Source organism: Vitis riparia, chromosome 1 (genome assembly GCF_004353265.1).
Source record: "Vitis riparia cultivar Riparia Gloire de Montpellier isolate 1030 chromosome 1, EGFV_Vit.rip_1.0, whole genome shotgun sequence".
NCBI classification, from domain to species: Eukaryota; Viridiplantae; Streptophyta; class Magnoliopsida; order Vitales; family Vitaceae; genus Vitis; species Vitis riparia.
In genome coordinates, this window is record NC_048431.1 from 9,856,315 (window position 1) to 9,875,201 (window position 18,887).

General features: G+C 32.9%; 3 protein-coding genes and 1 long non-coding RNA gene across 4 annotated transcripts; 1 reads left to right on the forward strand and 3 right to left on the reverse strand.

Moving 5' to 3' along the window:
* Window positions 1-714: 714 nt before the first annotated feature.
* On the reverse strand, window positions 715-3,889 carry LOC117924845 (equilibrative nucleotide transporter 1). The gene is made up of 2 exons (XM_034843552.1): window positions 3,316-3,889; window positions 715-1,746 (listed from the first exon to the last, which is right to left on the reverse strand). Exons 1-2 carry the CDS (start codon window positions 3,823-3,825, stop codon window positions 1,003-1,005), a joined length of 1,254 nt encoding a protein of 417 aa, XP_034699443.1. The 5' UTR covers window positions 3,826-3,889; the 3' UTR covers window positions 715-1,002.
* A 6,499-nt stretch (window positions 3,890-10,388) lies between these two features.
* LOC117923498 (probable LRR receptor-like serine/threonine-protein kinase At1g07550) lies at window positions 10,389-13,733 on the forward strand. The gene is made up of 8 exons (XM_034841816.1): window positions 10,389-11,347; window positions 11,481-11,525; window positions 11,623-11,733; window positions 11,812-11,925; window positions 12,540-12,758; window positions 12,845-12,960; window positions 13,065-13,325; window positions 13,419-13,733. Exons 1-8 carry the CDS (start codon window positions 10,678-10,680, stop codon window positions 13,647-13,649), a joined length of 1,767 nt encoding a protein of 588 aa, XP_034697707.1. The 5' UTR covers window positions 10,389-10,677; the 3' UTR covers window positions 13,650-13,733.
* On the reverse strand, window positions 10,481-12,632 carry LOC117923504. The gene is made up of 2 exons (XR_004652632.1): window positions 12,293-12,632; window positions 10,481-12,137 (listed from the first exon to the last, which is right to left on the reverse strand). It is a non-coding gene; the product is annotated as an uncharacterized LOC117923504 (long non-coding RNA).
* A 217-nt stretch (window positions 13,734-13,950) lies between the features above and the next one.
* Window positions 13,951-16,002, reverse strand: LOC117920050 (U-box domain-containing protein 19-like). The gene has a single exon (XM_034837404.1). The coding sequence runs from the start codon at window positions 16,000-16,002 to the stop codon at window positions 13,951-13,953; it is 2,052 nt and encodes a 683-aa protein (XP_034693295.1).
* Between the last annotated feature and the right edge of the window lie 2,885 nt (window positions 16,003-18,887).

Here is an 18,887-nt window from a genome sequence, read left to right on the forward strand (position 1 = left end):
CGGAAACCCTACCCACATTTCCAAAGCCAGCATCCCAGCTACAGAATAAAGGGGCACCACCATTGAAAGCGACGGTCCCGTATCAGAATTCAGATACCAAAAGCGAAATAGTGCCTATGCATTTATGGCCAGGCCAATCCATCATCAGTTCAAGATTCAGTGGAGGCCCAGAAACCCATCTACCACCACACCATTTGCTCAAGGCCTAAATATACTTCCATAAAGAAAAAAAATTAAGAAATTGATTGGACTTATCCTTGTTGGTCTAAACCTGTAAAATCATGCTTTCAGTAAGAGAACACTGAAAAAGAAAATGGAGACAGGGAGAAAACACTAACAGAGAGAAACCAACAATTGCTGCAAATAAAGAAAAAGAAGAGAGAATCCAGTCAACAACATGTGGTTTCACGTGTTCACCTACATTCCAACAACCTTTATCTCATGTCAGACTATCCCTCCCCTGACAACTCACCTGAACTGAAACAAAAGGGAAAGTAGGGAAACTGCTTCTGGGAATCATCATCTTTTCTTTCTTAGCAACCATGACTTATCTGTAAATAAGAGTAAAAAAACACAACCAACTTGAAGAAGAACAAGAAGAAGAATATGGGAAATGTTCCACACAAGATGTGTTTCAAATGTCAGACTTCAAATCTGTATGAAGTAAATTTGATGCTGGAACTAAGAGAAGCTAAATATGAGAAGCCATGGAAGTGAAGGTTGAATTTGATTTAGGAATTCAATGGATGAATTTGTCACCAAATAGACATCTGAGGAGCACCTGCCAAGACATTGGAGTGACTTCACAGAATAGATCAACTTTCAACAACTGCATATTTCACCATGCAATGCAAAAGAAACAATAGTGTTAACTGTTGTATAAATTACAAGGTTTTGTAGATTTGCAACACCAGAAGGGCAATTCATTGTTGAACCCTAATTTTGGTTGCCACTATGCAGAAGGTCTGGAGGGAAATCAATGCCAAACAAGATGATTAAATATCATATGACCCAAAACCAAGCAACAATTGAACCGATAGCAAGGCCAACAACTAAGAACAGTACAATCACAATGCCTGCAGTCTCAGCATGCTGTAATTGGACAGCTTTAGGAGCCAAAATCATCAACACACTCGTTAAGTAGCCATTGGTAAGTCCCAGAAGACAAGTCAGTACTGTCACCGGAATCTCTGTTCGGAAGAATTCGGGGCCATGCAAGCAAACTAAGAAGAGAGGATAAAACAATAATCTTGCAATGCAAGCGCTAATTGCAATCTTTGCATTCTCAAGGAGGTATACTGCTGTTAGAGACTTGCCAACCAAGTCAAACACATTGTAGCCAGCAATGAGGAGGATTGGGTACCAGTCCTTGAGGACCTTGGAATGCACATCCTCTGTGATATATCCTGGAAATATTGACAAAGTGACAACATAGATGAGGAGGATGCCAAACCCATACCACTTGACTCTCCCTAATATATCCCATAAGGTTGCTCCCCATACAGCTGCTGTCAAGGAACCTTTCTCTTCTTTCTCCTCATTAACTGCCTGTGCCTTTAGATTTCTATAGTACTTAATAACTGGAAGCCTGTGCGCCACATTGTAAAAGACAATGCATACTGCCATAACGACGATACTCACTGAAAAATACAGGATTGCACTTCTTCTCAGGCCCTGGGCATCTTGTGAAAACACAGCCTTGGTGAAGATCCTTAGAAATGAAACAAGCACCCCGGAGGCTGCAGTCAACAATTCAAAACTTAAAATTATTCTCTTGCTGAGCTGCTCAAGCAAGCACAACTTATGTCTTATATGGAAGTCTATGATCAATAGAAATCAGCATAAAAGTTAAGAAATCAACACCAAGCCCGCTGAACTGACTAGAAATTATTCCTACGGTAGACATTGTTTAAAGCTTTGACGATACTATATGAAGTACTTAATCAAATCCAACTTTTGAGCTCTGGAGTGTAGAACCGAACCAAGTTATCAGTTAGAAGAAAATAAGTCCACCCCCCTTCAAATTTCTCCAAACTCATCAAAATTGTAACCAAGTTACATGTAATGGATCTAGCTAGAAATCCTACAAAATTAAGATAACTTCCCTCGATACCACGTGGTTTTCTCATGCAATTTATTTCCCTCAACTCATTTGATGCTTAGGGAAAAATAACAAAAATTGAGATAGCTAAAAGGAAATGTAACAAAAAATATGCCTTTTCCCTTGAACTAATGGCTTTTCTTGTACAATCACCAAATATTAGTACATTGAGAACTATCCATACATATGTTTTAGAATCTTTTCTTCAGTTTTTCTCTCTTTGCCTCTTTTAGAATCCAAGCACCGCCCATGGGTAAAGCTTCCTTTCCCACTCCCATCAATTAATGCAGACTCAAAAGAGCCTTTGCTTTGGGCTACAAGGATTGTCGTTGGTTTAACTATTTTCTAGCATACTATCTAAGGACTAAGGAAAGGAAAAAAAATGCTAAGAATAATTATTTTTTCATGTTTAGTTGCACTAAAAAATAAAATAAAATAAAATATAATTAAAATTAGGGTTATTTGATTAAAATGACCTCTCAAAACCCAATTTTTGAAATTTAACCTCCCACCATTTTTTGGCATCATTTGGACAAAAATACCCTCATTATTTTCTTGTAAAAATTATAATTTCTATTAAAAACTACATGTAAATACTTAAAATAGAAAAGAGAATTTATCTCAAAAATGGGTTACTTTTCCAGAAAAAACCTAGGAATGGTTAGATTTTCAATTTGGGGATTATTTCATCCCTTTTAACCAAATATTTCTTAAAATTAGGTAAAAACTTATGCATTTTCAAAATGTTTATTCTTTATATATAAGAGTTAAAATAAGTGAAATAAGTTTGAACTAGCATATAAAAATAATTAATTGAATTGAATTTTTTTTTCCTTCCTTTTTCTTTGGTTATGCTTGTTCTCTCCTTTTTCTTTTTCTCACATTTCCCATGAATTTTCTGGGACCAAACATAGCCTAAATGTTCAATCAATGGCAACTAAGTTGGTTGAAAGAATGAAATGAAATCAAGGAGAGAAATGCTCAAATGAAGACTCATGTCCACGGTCACAGGAAAGATATTCAAATTGGAAAGTGGGAACCAATAAATCAACAATACAAATCCTAGATATACTACAGTGAAGATCAATATAAGAATTCATGATAACAAATTATATGCAAAGTCCCAATTGAAATGAAAACACAAAAAACTGAAAAACCTAATTTCAATAAGGGAACCATCGTGTTTTCAAAATTTGCATACCGGAGGCTGCAGTTCCGGCGACGACGGCTTGCATGTACCGCTCCGGCATCTCACCGGCGGACCCGATGACCCCGCCCTGAACCAATGCATCGCCCAAACCCGAAAGTCCAACGGCCGCAACAGTCACATAAAAGCCCGAATAGAGCCCTGTCTGGCCCTTTATGTACACAACATCCATTATCGGAACCACGAGAAGACCGACGATGAAGATGGCCATGCCGATGTTGATGCGGACGAAGGCGTCGGACTTGTGGGTGTAGGCGATAATAAGGAGGAGGCAGAAGAGAGCGACCACCATGTAAACGACGGCGAAGATGCGATCGACGCTGACATCTGGATAGAGGTAGGAGAAGTAATCGACGGCGGTGATGAAGGCGTTCCAGGGAAGGAGGAAACCGGCGCCCAGAGTAAAGTAGATGATGTAGGCAAAGTGGTAGGAATCTTTAGGAATCTTGCGGGGAGATCCAGTGGAGGTAGTGGTGAGGAGGCGGGAAGATTCGGAATCTTCGCCGGAGATGCCCATTAGAAGATGCCGATGACCCTGCTTCCACCTTTTTTCGGGGAAGCAGTAGCTGTTGAAGCAAGGCAATTATTTCCAAACGGCGTCGTTTTATAACCCATCCCATCAATCAATTAATATTTGTCCGGCGTTTATTAATGAAAATTCTCTTTAATCAATTTGTTACAGTAATTAATTAAGATTTTCAAAAATAGAAAATTTGAAAATGTTAATTAGAAATGAAGGGGAAAGTAGAAATATTTATAAAATGAAATAGTAATGGGGTTGATTTGGAATTGGGTTAAGTGTTGGGGTCACATGGTGTATTTGATTAAACTTTTGTATTTGACTGATTTTTTAAGTGGATTGCCATTATCGGCGTATCAAAACGGGACCCACCAACCTCCTAAAAACTGTTTATATAGACAAAACTTGGTTTTTATTTTATTTCTTTCTTTGGGCAAAACCACGTGAGTTCTTTTATATATATATAAACACATACTTTATATCCACGTCAAGATGCTCCTTTAAAATAACGATTTTGTTATAAGTTTTGAAGACATAATTATATTGAAATCTCATTTTGAAAGGATGGATGATTTTATGCCAAATATTGTTTCTCCTTTGCTTTTCATAGAAGCAACCATTGTGTATATATTATTCGCTATGATTTTAAAAGGTGTCCTCATTATTTTAAAATATATTTACATATTTATATAATTTCATAAACTTTTTCACATTTGTTTTCGATAAGATTACAGGGTCAAACACATAAACACCTCGAGTTCAGAGATTGAATTTAATAATATTTGTAGTGACTTGTATTCGATTATGTAGATATTATTTATTTTTTAGCCGGATTCTCATACCTCTAAAGTAAGTTTACAAAGTTAAAAAGGGTATATATATATATATATATATATATATTCAAAGAGGCCTAAATAAGGGATTAACACCACCCACTTCTTTCATTTATAGAGCCCAAGTAAAAGCCCAACCCAAATCACCACTTAATGGGCTCCCCGTTGAATACATAAACCATACACATGGCATGAGCGAGTTATGAATGTAGGGACCTCTTTTTTTTCTTATCCTTATGAGTCAGATGTGGGATTCATGATTTTTAGTATAAGAAAAATCGATGAAAGTAAAATCCAACTGAGCAAAGGACATAACCAACCACTTAACAACACATGTGCTTTGCTGCCTAGTGTAACAAGCAAGAAAATTTATATGCGTCTCTAAAAAGATTTATAATATTAAGTAAAAATAATATAATATTTTATAAAATTATAAAATTAGTTAAAATTAAAAAATTAAAGTTTCTTTCATTTTGAATATATTCACATTTAAATATTATACATATTTCGTTTAATAAAATTTAAATTATTAATATATTTATATATGACAATATGAAATATAAAAAATAAATATTATTGATTTGTAATTTATTTATATATTTTTAATTTTTTTATTATTTTAATTTTAATAATATGTAAATTAGATATTTATAACATTATCGAGTTTGATGACATTATCCATTCAACTATGATTTAACCATTAGTCTGATAATTAAATTAGGAAGTCATAACTTTTTCAATTCGATAATTGGTCTTATTAGAGTTAATAAGTTGGATGAGTGTTTGACCCAATCCATTTCAACTAAATAAAAAAGGAAGTAGTTTCTAGGAGTTGAAACTCCACCCTAATAAAAAAAACTAAAAAATAAAATAAAATTGATTTATCTCTCTTTTTATTTTTCTCTCAAAAAGAAAATCCGACAAAAAAAGTTATCCTAAAAAAAGGTGAACCATTTTTTGTCCTATAAAACGAAATGATTATGGATGTAAATATGATTCTATTTATGACTTAGAATGAAAAATTGAATTGTAAAATAACTATTTTTTTATCTTATGCATTTTAAAATGATAATCGGATGTTTTCTGATTTTGAAAACATTGTTTATTTAAAAAGTAAAAAAAAAGTCATAAATATAAAAAGAAAAAACCTAAAGTGCAAAAGGAAATTATTCTCAAAATATTTTATTCCTTCTGTTTAAGGGCATGGTCTAGAACGTAAAGAAAAAGCATAAATTGACAACTTAAAAAAATAGAAAATGAAAACTAAAAATTATGCTCATATTAAAATGTCATTTTAGATAGACCATTTTATTTTAAATAAAAAATAAAAGATAAAAGCAAGTATATTTATTAGCAAGAAATTGTTTTCTGAAAATATGGATTTTGAATATAATTTCTTATTTTCTAAAAAGATTATTCTACATGTAAAATCATTTTTTCAAAATGACAATTTAAAAAATATTGTATTTTTTATAAAATAATTTTAAAAAAAATAATGTTACCTTAATAAAAAATCATACTTAACTTTTACCTGTATCTCGAGACGTGGAATATAACGGTACCAAGGGTAAAATAAATAAATAAATAAATAAAAATAAAAATAAAAATAAAATTTGAATCATGGTAAACAGTTCATGGGCACCTGAGCCCCACTACAAGATGACAATGTGGCGAGTTGTCACGAGCTCGTCTTAATTTTCATTCTCAGCAGGAAAAAAAAGTTAAATGGCAGCACCGGAAAAATATAGGAAATTCACATAACTACTCATTTATTATTTTATTTATATTTTTTAAAATTAAATATTTTTAAGCATAAATATAATATATAAATATTATAATTTTTTATAATTTATTTTCATAAAAAAATTATTTTATATACTTCGCAATAGTTGGTTTGATAAAAAAGTTTTAAAATTGTTATAAATTTATCCACATATGATTTATTTATTTGCATAGATACAAATTTTAAGATGTTTTTTTTCAATTAAGACTTATCAATAAATTACTTTAATTATAAATAAATCATTTTTAACTATTAGAGTTTGATGACTTGAATTTTATTTGGTTTGACTTGAAAAGTTTGCAGTACGACATATATGGTGAAATTATAATTTATGAGATTTTTTTCGGCCTGATTCCTTCGCTATCACCCTAGTTCTTGTTGGGGGTACGGTGACTTTATCCCCATATTATCGATGTACTTTATTAATTACTCTTATATACTACATACAAACATACATTCACACATGTTATAATGTATAGTTTTAAGGTTATGATGATTAAGTTTCTATTGTATTTGCTTGCAACTTTCTTTTCAATTTTCCTCATATATTCACACACACATATATATATATATATATATACACACACGCACGTATGATGATGTATAGTTTTAAGATTATGATGATTATGTTTTTATTGTATTCGTTCACAATTTTCTCTTCAATTTTCTTTTTTGTACTAAGCTTTTGCTTTTCCTCTACTTGTGGTTTTTCCCATATGTATGTAATTTACAAGTGAATGAATTAATCATGTTCATTTAGCATGACTCAACCTCACACATCACCCAATTCAGCTTGTTTATTCAGCAAGTCACACTAGTCATCTTGTGTTAATGGGTATTATTTTTCGTGTAGGCTTAGGCTTGAGCAGCTAAGCTTCATTTGGGTGTTAATTAAATAGATGTGAACTTTTGTGTTTTGGGCCTTTTTGTATTTTTAAGATAGTTTTGCATGCTTGGGCCTATCTCGTGTGATGGGATTTTGCTACATTGGGGCTTAATTCTTAAGACAAAGACATGCTTTTCTCATAAGCTTCAATTCTTCTTGGCTTGTGTTTGAGTGCTTATTTTTGGTATGATGCTTAAATATTTGAGTCACTTTCTATTGCTTCTAATGTTTAAATTGTGGTTTTTTTGGAGTTCCTTTTATGAGTAATTTTTTGTAATTGCAATTATAATATTCTTATGAGTTGTTATTTTTTGCAACTATTTGTTGTAGCCCACAAACATTCCCCTACAATTTTGTATTAGAATTGGGTACTCCAACGACACATTGTTCAAGTATTGTCTAGTTAAATTGTGATAGAGTATATAACTTGTAATTGTAGAATTTATTAGTCTGGATAAGGATGAACAATTTGTATCATGTCGAAACTTAAATATTTTACTATATACATCAATCAAATTCGAAACAAATAATAGTCACGTAAAAATCATAATAATAGTGTTGAGGAGGAGAATTGAAAGAGTAAGACTAACATGGAGAAGAATGGTTATGGCCATAGTTGTAGGTGCCACAACCACCAAGTTAAAGCCTCCACTACCATTGAAGGGAAAGATCCATAAATTGACCATCACTCGCTCAACCAATCATAGAAAGATGCCACTTCCATCACCTTCACTGCCTTACCAAAATTTCAAATCGACACTAGCAGGATGACCTAATGGAATTGAAGTAACGTGACCATGAATACCCTCTATAAACTATAGAGGGTAACCCAAGTTCCCCTTGTGAGTATGGATTCATGGTGAAGGATAAAGGGAAGAATAGGAGTGACAATTTTGATATGACATGATTATGTTAATTCGAAATTAATAGTGTAAAAACTTACCCATTTATCTAATTGTAACTCATATTTTTTTAAAATATATATAATTAAAAATTATAAAAATTGAAAATGTTTTAAAAATTATTAGTATCATATAGTTAAAAAGATTAGTAAGTGGGTAGAATTTTATATATTTTATTATAAAGATTAAAAATATTTTACAATTAAAACATTAAACAAATGTAAAATTAAACTTTTATTTATTTTTATATTATAAATATATTAGAACTAAAATTATATCATTAAATTAATTAAGATTAAAAAACTAAATTCTAAAAGTTAATGCAACTAAAAATTATTTTAAAATGCCATATTTATAAATTTTAAATAGATGAAACATATTAGAATCATGTTTATAATTTAAACAAGTTAGAATCTTGTTAACAAATTTAACAAGTTAAAATCATGCTAATAGTTCATCTTTGTCAATTTTATCATAAATCAACTTAGATCCCATTTGACAATGATTTTAAAAAATGTTTTTAACGTTTTTAATTCTTAAATTTTTTTATCATTAAAGTATTTGAAATGTTAGAAACATTTTTTAGAATTATTATCAAACGCACTCTTAGAGTGCATTCGATAGTAATTCAAAAAAGTGTTTTTAATTATTCTAATACTTGAATGATAAAAATTTTCAAATATTAAAAATATTAGAAGTGTTACCTAAAATTATTATCAAACGAACTCTTAAAGTGTGTTTAACAGTGATTTTAGGAAGTGTTTCTAACATCTTTAATACTTAAAAGATAAAAATTTTCAAATACTAGAAAGATTAAAAACACTTCCTAAAATCAGTGTTAAACACATTCTTAGAGTGTGTTTGATAACGATTTTAAAAAATGTTTTTAAACTTTCTAATATTTTAAAGATAAAAATTTTTAAGCATCAGAAAGATTAGAAGTATTTCGTAAAATTATCATCAAATGAACTCTTAATTAATTTATTAAAAGAGTTAAATGGATCATGCTTATGTTAGACATCTTGATTATTAAATAAATTGTATTTGAAATGAGTAATTTTCATTAATTTTGACCTCGATTTGACATTGCCATCCAATTAAAATAGAAATGTGTCGTATTCAGAAGAGTAGGATCTCATTGTTCTTACCTCAATTTCACATTGCCATCCTAGCAAAAAACAAAAAAACAAAAAAATAGAGATATCGCAGGTCTAGGTAACAAAAACAAGAGAGAAGAAGAAGAGCGATATGGCGGGGCTAGGTAACAGAAACAAAAGAGGAGGCTTAGGCTTCATTTGGTCACGTGGTAAGTAGCTTTAGGCTTTATACTGTTGAGATGGGATCTTTCATCTTTGCATGCTTGGGCCTATGTTGTGTGATGCGGCTTTGCTATAGTGGGCTTGATGCCTAATTTAAGGATTTGCCTTCTCTCATGAGCTTCAATTCTTTTGGCTTCTGCCTTGGTGCTTACATATTTGAGTGCTTTTCATATGCTTTATAATATTTAAATTGTAGTTATATTTCAGCTGCCGTTTCTTCGATTATTTGTGGGAGCCTACAAACATTCCACTACACCCAATCCATGTTAAAGAAATTGATATGATTATTAAACAACTCATGACTGAATTATAATAGTTCATCTTGACATGACACCAATAGGCCCAACCCAATATGACACTACCCAATCCAATTGCCATCCCTTGGGAGCCAAACTTGGTCCAAAATGAAGTGGGTCAATATGGGTCGAAAGTTTTCACCCAGCTCCAAGCAAAACCAAGATACATGGACAGAAAATCCAATGTTTTATGTATACTAGTATGTGCCTAAAAAGTACAAAGATGTTAATAAAAATGAACCATGAAAACAACGATTCCCTTTGTCTCATCTGCTTGTCTTTACCTCTCCAATAGCATAAGAACAAGAAGAAGAAAGAATGCTTCACCATGCTCATTGCTTTGGAGTTTTGAACCGTCCGGCAATTGCCTTTTCTTTTGAAATTGGTCAGTATTTTAAATTGATGATGATGCCAAAGACTTCCAAATCAGTCTGCAGAATCATTCCAATGCATGCGATAAAATAACATTTTTGGACGTCCACGAAAAAATAAATGAGGCTGCATAGCTGCCATCTTACAGACATTTGCCTAAACCATATCCCATGCTCTTTCTCTGTCCTCTTGCAATTATTCTCCCTAATATATAATCAAATATGTAACCGATACTCACCTTTCAATGATCTTTCTTCAATCTGCTACAAATTTTTTAAGACCTTTATAGATTACAACTAGTTTCACTTTAAGAACTCCCAAATAAATCCTTCTACCACTTCTTCCCTGTTAGAAACATCTTCAAGAATTTGATTCACCTCACATAAGCCATCATCTCATGCCACAGAAGGGAAGACAACAGTAACTCACTTTTCGTTCACTCTCCAATCAAACCCCTGATGGCTAAATCCATGTCGAATTTCCCTAGCTTTAACCCAGTGAAGCATCAAAAACCACCAACTTCAATAATCTTCATCATCTTGACAACCATCATCAGTTCAGTGTTGTCAGAACTTTTAGTCACTGATTGCAGCCTTGATATCCAATTTTCTTCACCCGGAAACGACTCATATTCTGAAGCAAGCAGTTGGGGTGGATTTCTTTACCATAAAGGTTGTGCGGTAGCTTTTGAAGGTTACTTGTATGCATTGGGGAGGCAAGCTAACAAGACCGGACAAATATTCTCCAATTCCACAGAGCAGAAAAATTGCTTAGATTCAATGAAAAGTATTGGTGAAGATGGTTTGAGTTGTGGCATCGAGAGGCTGGTCACTGGAGCCAGTGACTGCTCTGACTATACAGTAAAGGATGTTGATGATAAGCTAGGAAAAAGATTAAGGAAATTAGGTGAAGATTGCCAATCTTTGGGCTCAGAGGGCAAACCGGATCATCAGGATTGCAATGCATGTTTAAGATCATGGGACGAGATAGGTGGATCAGGAGATGAAAGAGCTGATGTTTGCAGGTTTTCAGTTTTGGTATCATTGATAAGCAAAAGGATTGGTGAGAAGAAATGGGTGCAGGAAGTTTGTAGATGCCTCCGAAAGCAGAGCACCCCCATGGCAATTGGTAAAGTATTTTGAAGATTATAAACACTTTTGGATCCTATATCCTTTTCTTAGTTTACTAATTGATCATATCCATACCTTCACCTACAAACATAGTTCTTGATCCTACAACTAATCAAGCTATCTTTCTGCAGGTGGACAAGAAGGGTCGGTTGAAAAAAAACTTAAGATAAGAACAGGTGAACCCTCCCTCCTCTCTCCAATCAACAACATCTCGTCTCCAATTGAATTCTTGATTTTTGTTTACCTTTGGATAACTTTCGACGAGTATCACAGGTCTGTATTTTGTCATCGGAGGTCTAGTGGGAATTGCAGTAATAGTACTGATTGCATCATGGATCTTATGCAGTAGAAGGCTTAAAGATGACTACCCAAAAGGAAAAGATGGTATTTACTTTCTACACTTAAAAACCATAAACAGACCATATTTGAGTTTGTGAATAATTTCCTTGTTTTATTTGACAGCATCAGATGATTCAGAATCCGAGGAGTTTAGATGTCTTAACATATCAATTAAGGAAATTTATTCCGCCACCAACAATCTTAGTGCATCAAACTTCATTGGTCAAGGCATAGCTGGTGAGGATCTATCTATTAACAGGTATCTAAGAATAGTGATGACTAACAAGAAAGATACTGGAGAAATAAAGAACCTTCAGAAAACTGCTGAAGAATATGGCATTGGCACTCACATGCTATATTTTCAGATTCAGTCAACATAAAACAAAAAGCAATATAGCAAAACTAATGCATGATAGTCCTGTAGTTAGTATTGTGCCTTCCAGTTCCAACTGCAGGATACAAAAAGGTAAATAGAAATTGGCATCACAAGCTACTAACCTCAAATCTGTACTAGAGGTAAATCCTTAAAGGGAAATTAAGTCTGAACAACAGATATGATGGATAAAAAAAATGAGAAACAAGCATGAAGAGAAAAAAAAATTACCTTTGTGCCATGGTCCTCAGTAGGAATATGAGGTAGACCATGAGGTGCAAGCCATTAGGCTAAGCCTGGAGGTGTTAACCTCTTGCACCTTTTGACTTGAATTGGTACTGGTTGAAATTTTCTGAAGATATGTTAGCATATTCATGGAATGAAAATAGCACCATGGCAACCAAAGTAAAAGAACAAGAAAAAAGAACCCTCCTTTTTTCATGGGATTGGATTTTGATGTCATCCTATTGAATACCAGGAAAAGTGTACAGAGGCATGCTATCAAATGGTCAGCATATTGCAGTTAAGCACATAATCGACAATGAGTGTGTGGAAACATTCATCAGGGAAGTTACAAGCTTATCACATGTCAGACATCCAAACCTTGTAACTTTGCTAGGCTATTGTGAGAAAGAAGAAGAATGTTTCCTGGTTTATGAACTATGCCACAATGGGAATCTCTCAGAATGGCTATATGGTATATTTCTATCTCAGTGTTTTAAGGTTTTTTCTTTACCAAGGCATTGCATGAGGGAAACCAATAACAAATATGACCAACAATAGGTAAAGACAAAGTTCTTTCCTGGATCCTAAGACTGGAGATTGCAATTGATTGTGCTAGAGGTCTCTGGTTTCTCCACACTTATCCAGAAGGCTGCATTGTTCATCGTGACATCAAGGTATACTTCACTGCTTTGGCATTTTCTGTTTTCCCCATCTCCTACTAAGATCTTAGTTCTCTTTTCCCTTTTTCTCCCTGTTTACATAATCATTTTTCTGGCAGCCAACAAATATTCTCATCAGCGCTAACTTTCACGCTAAACTCTCGGATTTTGGGTTATCTAAGGTTATGGACCTGGATCAGTCCTATGTGAGCTCAGAAGTGAGAGGAACTTTTGGTTATGTTGATCCCGAGTACCAAATAAATCATCACGTAAATTCTTCGGGTGATATTTACAGTTTTGGCATAGTACTACTGCAAATTCTTTCAGGGAAGAGGGTTCTTAACCTGAATTCGAAGAAACCAATGCCTCTAGATAAAATGGTGAGACACATTTCCTTCAATTTTTCATAGTAGTAGGGGTTAATTTTCAGGTACTGATTCCCACTTCCTTCTGTGCATGCTTTTACTTCTCAGGCAAAATTCCTCATGAAGGGTCGAAATATATCAGAATTTGCTGATCCTAAACTTAATGGGGAATACTCAGTGGAAGCTTTTGAACTCATATTGGAGCTAGCTTTGTCATGCACAGGACTAAAGAAGCGTAGGCCATCCATAGAGCAAGTGGTTATAATACTAGAAAAGGCTCTTGATATCTCAAGAAGAGTGGAGCTTACTGCACCACATTCCACACCATACATCGTTTAACACTAAGTATGAACACATTTTTAGGTTTACAATGAAACCTACCTGGGTTTTGATATATTGCAGCAGAAAACAATTTTATTGTCATTATATGTGGAAAAAGAATTATAATACAAACTGTTTTGTACAAAGCTTCATTAAAAAGCAGAAGCTGATTTAGTAATTAGCTCTTGAAAAAAACGAGCTAATATCATGAAATCAATCTGGGAAAAAAGACAAGCGAGCATCTCCCTACTTGTGTGTATTTACAAGGAAAGATGCTTAAAAAGAATAAAAGATTAAGAAAATAATTGGAACTTTTTTGTTACCATACGTCAACATATCTTTCTTCTGGAAATGCTGGAGTCACCAAGCCAGAGGCTCGTCTTTCACAGAATTCATGGAGGACCCTGATGAGCGACCTGGCCTTCTTACTTGCTCGGGAGTTGTCTTCGGTGAGAAGGGAATATAATGATCCCATGAGAGAAGGGTTTTTTACTAAAACAGAAACCACTTCTTTCCCACCATTGATGCACAGAGCCAACAACAGTGAAACACAATACTCTATCCCTGGCCTTGAAGGGGACGAATTTAGAATCTGCAAGATGAGATGTAAAGCTCCCGTTCCTAGGATTGTAATTGTTCCATCTAGTTTCTCTGCTAGAGTTGCTAGAACTGCTAGAGAAGCCGTTACCAGATCTTCCCTCTCAGAAGATGTCAAAAGATTGACCAGTAAGGGGACTGCTCCTGATGCAAGCACCCTCCAATGGTTGTCAGGGAACGTAAGGAGCCCAAAGATAGCAACCAATGCATTCTTCTTGCCCCGATCGGTCCTGGTCTTGATGAGCTCCAGCAGAGCTGGAAAAGCCTCTGGAATTTCCCCAATTAATTTCCTGTACTCCTCCACTGAAGCAAGGTAATATAGTGTAGCAGCTGCAAGCTCTCGAACCTCTATCTTTAGTCCCTTCCTTAGAACACCTACAATCAATTCCAAGCCCCCATTCTCAGCCATGATTGTTTTGCTTTTCGAATACTTTGAAAGGTTTAAGAGGGCTGCAATGGCATTATGTTGGCTGGATGAATCTCCAGAAGAAAGCAGATGCAATAGACGTGGGATTGTCCCTGCTTCCGCCAAGCAGTACCTATTGAAAATGTTTGTTTTAGCAAGTAAACGAATTTCGTAAGCAGCTTTATTCCTCTCTCCACTAGTTCCAGCCGCAAGCCTGCCAGCAAGAAAATTGGCCATCACTTTCATGGCTCCCTCAGCTGCTAAACTACCCGCTAGAACCGTCCTTGTAATATCATGATTCCTATGACCCAGCTCAGAAATTGGAATACCATTAGCAGAACAATACTGCTGGATAAGCCTCTGGAGAGCCATATTGGGGACTACATCCATGCTCACAACCTTCTCACCTGTCTTGGGACAGATGGGATTTCCTGCTCCGAACCATTTCAGAATGGAAGATCGCTCGTAGGTATGCCCTGTCTCTATCGTCACTGGATCAGTCATCAACTCAAGAGTGATAGGACATCGAAAATCATCGGGGTTAAGGCAATTAAGCACGTCACTGCTGCATCCCTTATCCAATTGTTGCCCGGCTTCGCCATCCACAACATCGAACAATGCAAAGCGACAGTAGCTCATAAACGCCATTAGACTGCTAAGAAAAGCAACCTCCCTCTTTTCCATATTCGACCACTCTAACCCAAGCTCTGTATCCAAGAACTTAACCTCCTTGTTACACTCACTCCAACTTCGAATCCCAACATAATCAAGAACTCTTCTGATATCACCACTATCAGGAACAACTCCATCTTCGAATCCGTCCAATATCAAAAGAACATCCTTAGAAGCCCGTTCATCATCGGCTTCAACCTCGAATCTCACCCTCCGTGCTTGCCTCATCGTCAACTCAACCGATTCTTTAACTTCATCAGACACATCGATCAACTCCAAAGGAAGCACATCTAGAGCGGTCGCAGTAGCCCTAATCAAAATCCTAAGATGATTCGAAACCCTCTCCGATTTCATCAGCATCAACAACCGGGCACCGCCGAACGAGCAATCTTCCAACAAGTACACGATCTTCTGGAGCGTCACATGGAGCTCCGAGAAGCTGAGAACAGCCGACGCCGGAAGATCCAGCCGCCGGTCCAGGATTTCCTCCAAGAAAACCAGAAGAATTCCTATTTGGCGAATCAATTCTCGTGTGTTCCGCTTATTGGCAGCAAATAATTTGGACTTGTATCCGCAAATGGTGGTAGCAAGATTGACGAGAGAGGCGAGAAGCGTCGCCGGAGCAACGGCATCGCAGGGATGAACCGCCGGAAATGTGAATATCCGGCGAGGGGAGGCGTAAATTTTGTGAGTCATGGGAAAACAATTGAAAAAGGCTTTTCAAATTTTGGATTCGGATGCGTTTGGGTTGAGATATTGGCGGTTGGTCCTATATATAGGATGGTAGTTTGAAAAATAGGTGAGGGACACGCGTCAGTAGATTGTGAGATGGTGAGGGGTGCGTGAGATCTGAGGGCTGAGAGGGTACTACCGATCAGGCTGCAGTCAACTTTCGTGCGGAGTAAGGGTTTAAGTTAGTTAAGGAGAAGGCGACGCGTGTCCCATAATAATGTCAGAGCTCGTGGTCACTGGTCAAGCTAGCCGACACCGCGAAAAAGACGGCCGGTGTATAATTAAGGAGGAAGTTTCGTGTTAGCGTTCCTCCTTGCCTAGATAAGGAGATTGGTATTCAAATATGTTGCGGAGAAGATGGAGACGGAACTTTCTAGTAAATAAGGAAGAGTTTTCAGCCCATATTATCAACAATTTTTTTTCTTGACTTTTTATTTTTGTTTATAGTGTTTTATTATTTTATTTTATTTATTTTAATTAAATTATGATGGAATTCACGAGGTTGATTATCCTTAAACGAGTTTTTCAATTTTAACTTATTCCCACGTCCTATAGTGGATAAGAGGCTCATGGTATCAAAGCGAAGGATAAAGATGATTATATTTTTGAAACCGAACTCTTGATAAATATGAAACACATGGGTATAAGTAATATTATAATCGTATTTATAATATAATTTTTTGAGTATGATTTTCAAATATTTTAGTTTTTTTTTTTATAATTTTTTCCTCTAATTTAAAAAAAGTTTTGGTATTCTATATTTGTTATAAAAATATTAAATTTTCTCTTAAAAATTACTTTTAAAGTTTGAGAGAGTAAAAAAGTTTTAATAATTTTTAAAAATCAATATCTTTTTAAGTAAATCTCCATAATTTTTTTTTATTTTATATAAAAATTGTTATTATTATTTCTATTTTTGTAAATGGAAAACAAAAGCTATATCTAAATCCACACTTAAGATTTTTAATTTTAAATTCTACAAGATTTTTAATTTTTTCATTTGTAACTACTAATAGTCTCCTTTATCATTTATTGATTATAATCACAAATATTGAATTCATTTTTTAATATAATTTTTATAATTCTTACGTAGGCTTTATTAATCATTCAAATTAATTTATGAGACTCCTTTACTTGCAATATCTTATTCCATTTTTTTTTTCTCTTTCATTTCCCTTATTTACTTTTTGGTTTTAATTTTTTTCCTACAATAATTATTCTTATGTTTTCTAAATTATGATTTTTTTTTTAGAAAAATAAAGTTATGTTTGAGAAGTATTTTCGAAATCAATTTTAAAAACAATATTTGAAAATAGATTAAAAAAATTTCTTTAATATTTTGTAAAATAAAAGTTTTTTTTTTTATTTTTTATTTAATTTGAAATGTTTTAAATCTATTTTATAGTTTATATGATTTTATAATTTTTTATTTAATTGTTTATCTATATTACTTTTAATTATTTTTCATATTTTTATAATTATTTTTTTAAACAATAATAAAAAAAAACAAAAACAATTAAAATATCTTCTCTTAAACAATTTTAAGAATCTTAAAAAAAAATTGTTTTCCTTTTTTGGTTACTAAATAGAAAATAGTTTTAAAAAACTATTTTATGATATTTTATAAAACAAAAATCTATTTCACGAAATATTCTTCATTTATTTTCTATATTTTTAAATACTTTTTAAAATTAAATTTGATTTATAATACTTTATTTTCAATCATTTTTCACGCTATGTGATTAATTTTTAAAACAATCTTACAAAAATATAAAAAATAACTAAAATATGTTCTCCCAAAACACATATTTTTTTACAACTAAACATGTTTCCAAGTTTTTTGTCTTTTTGAGAAAAATTAAGAACTTAAGTCTTAAGACTTTATTCCAATTTATGATGTTTATATTCACAATTTTATTTAAAGAGAGTGCATCTATAATTTTTTAAAAATCTAAAAACCTTTGTATTTAAAAAGGAATATATATATATATATATATATATATATATATATATATATATATATATATATATATTAATAACTATTCCTTTGTAATTCGTGACCAAATTCTTGTGCGTAAGTAGAGCTTCATGGTTATCCGTATACTATTTGACTTGTACGTTTCTTAGTCATCCCATTTATAAATTATAAGAATTATATCAACTGACACGTCACCATATGTTGAAAAACAAATCGATGACATGTACAGATAAGCACGCACCTTGGTTATATCATCCTCAAGATTAGTTTGAGTTCCAAATATACTTAGTCACCATTAATTTCAAATTTCATGTATTAATATTTCAATAAATATATTTTATTTATTAAATTTAATTTTAAATAAGTTTTATATAAAAAGATTTTAAATATGTGTATTTAATAATTTTTTTTAAAATTAAATATAATATAAATATCCAATATATAAAATGAAAATATCATTGTTAAATAATACATTGGATAATTTAAAATATTACTTATAATAATGTATTTCCGGATTTAGACGTAAGTATTACATTTCATTATTTAGAGGTTTAGGGTATATCAAAGATTTTAAAAATTATTGCAAAATAAAATATTTATTTATTTTATAAATTTTATCACATAAAATAAAATAAAATATTTTTGTTACATTATTTTGTAAATTTTATTATAGTAAATAAGATAAAATATCTTTATCATATTATATTCAGACTATTTTAATTTTAATTTTTTATGCTAAAATCATTGTCATGGTAATTTTAGCTTATAGTTCTAACTTGACTATAGTTCTAGTATTTAATTTGGTTAAATTTTTAATTTTTTTTTTGTTTATATAGAATAAAAGAGAGAATATAGTTTTTCATAAAAAAAA

Bases quoted from the DNA above. Each gene is read 5' to 3' on its own strand.
- LOC117920050 (XM_034837404.1), bottom strand. From the start codon at position 16,002: ATGACTCACAAAATTTACGCCTCCCCTCGCCGGATATTCACATTTCCG.
- LOC117924845 (XM_034843552.1), bottom strand. From the start codon at position 3,825: ATGGGCATCTCCGGCGAAGATTCCGAATCTTCCCGCCTCCTCACCACT. The intron at 1,747-3,315 runs ACTGCAGCCTCC...TTTGAATTGTTG, and splicing joins TGCAAGCCGTCGTCGCCGGA to ACTGCAGCCTCCGGGGTGCT.
- LOC117923498 (XM_034841816.1), top strand. From the start codon at position 10,678: ATGGCTAAATCCATGTCGAATTTCCCTAGCTTTAACCCAGTGAAGCAT. The intron at 11,348-11,480 runs GTAAAGTATTTT...ATCTTTCTGCAG, and splicing joins GAGCACCCCCATGGCAATTG to GTGGACAAGAAGGGTCGGTT. The intron at 12,961-13,064 runs GTATACTTCACT...TTTTTCTGGCAG, and splicing joins TTGTTCATCGTGACATCAAG to CCAACAAATATTCTCATCAG.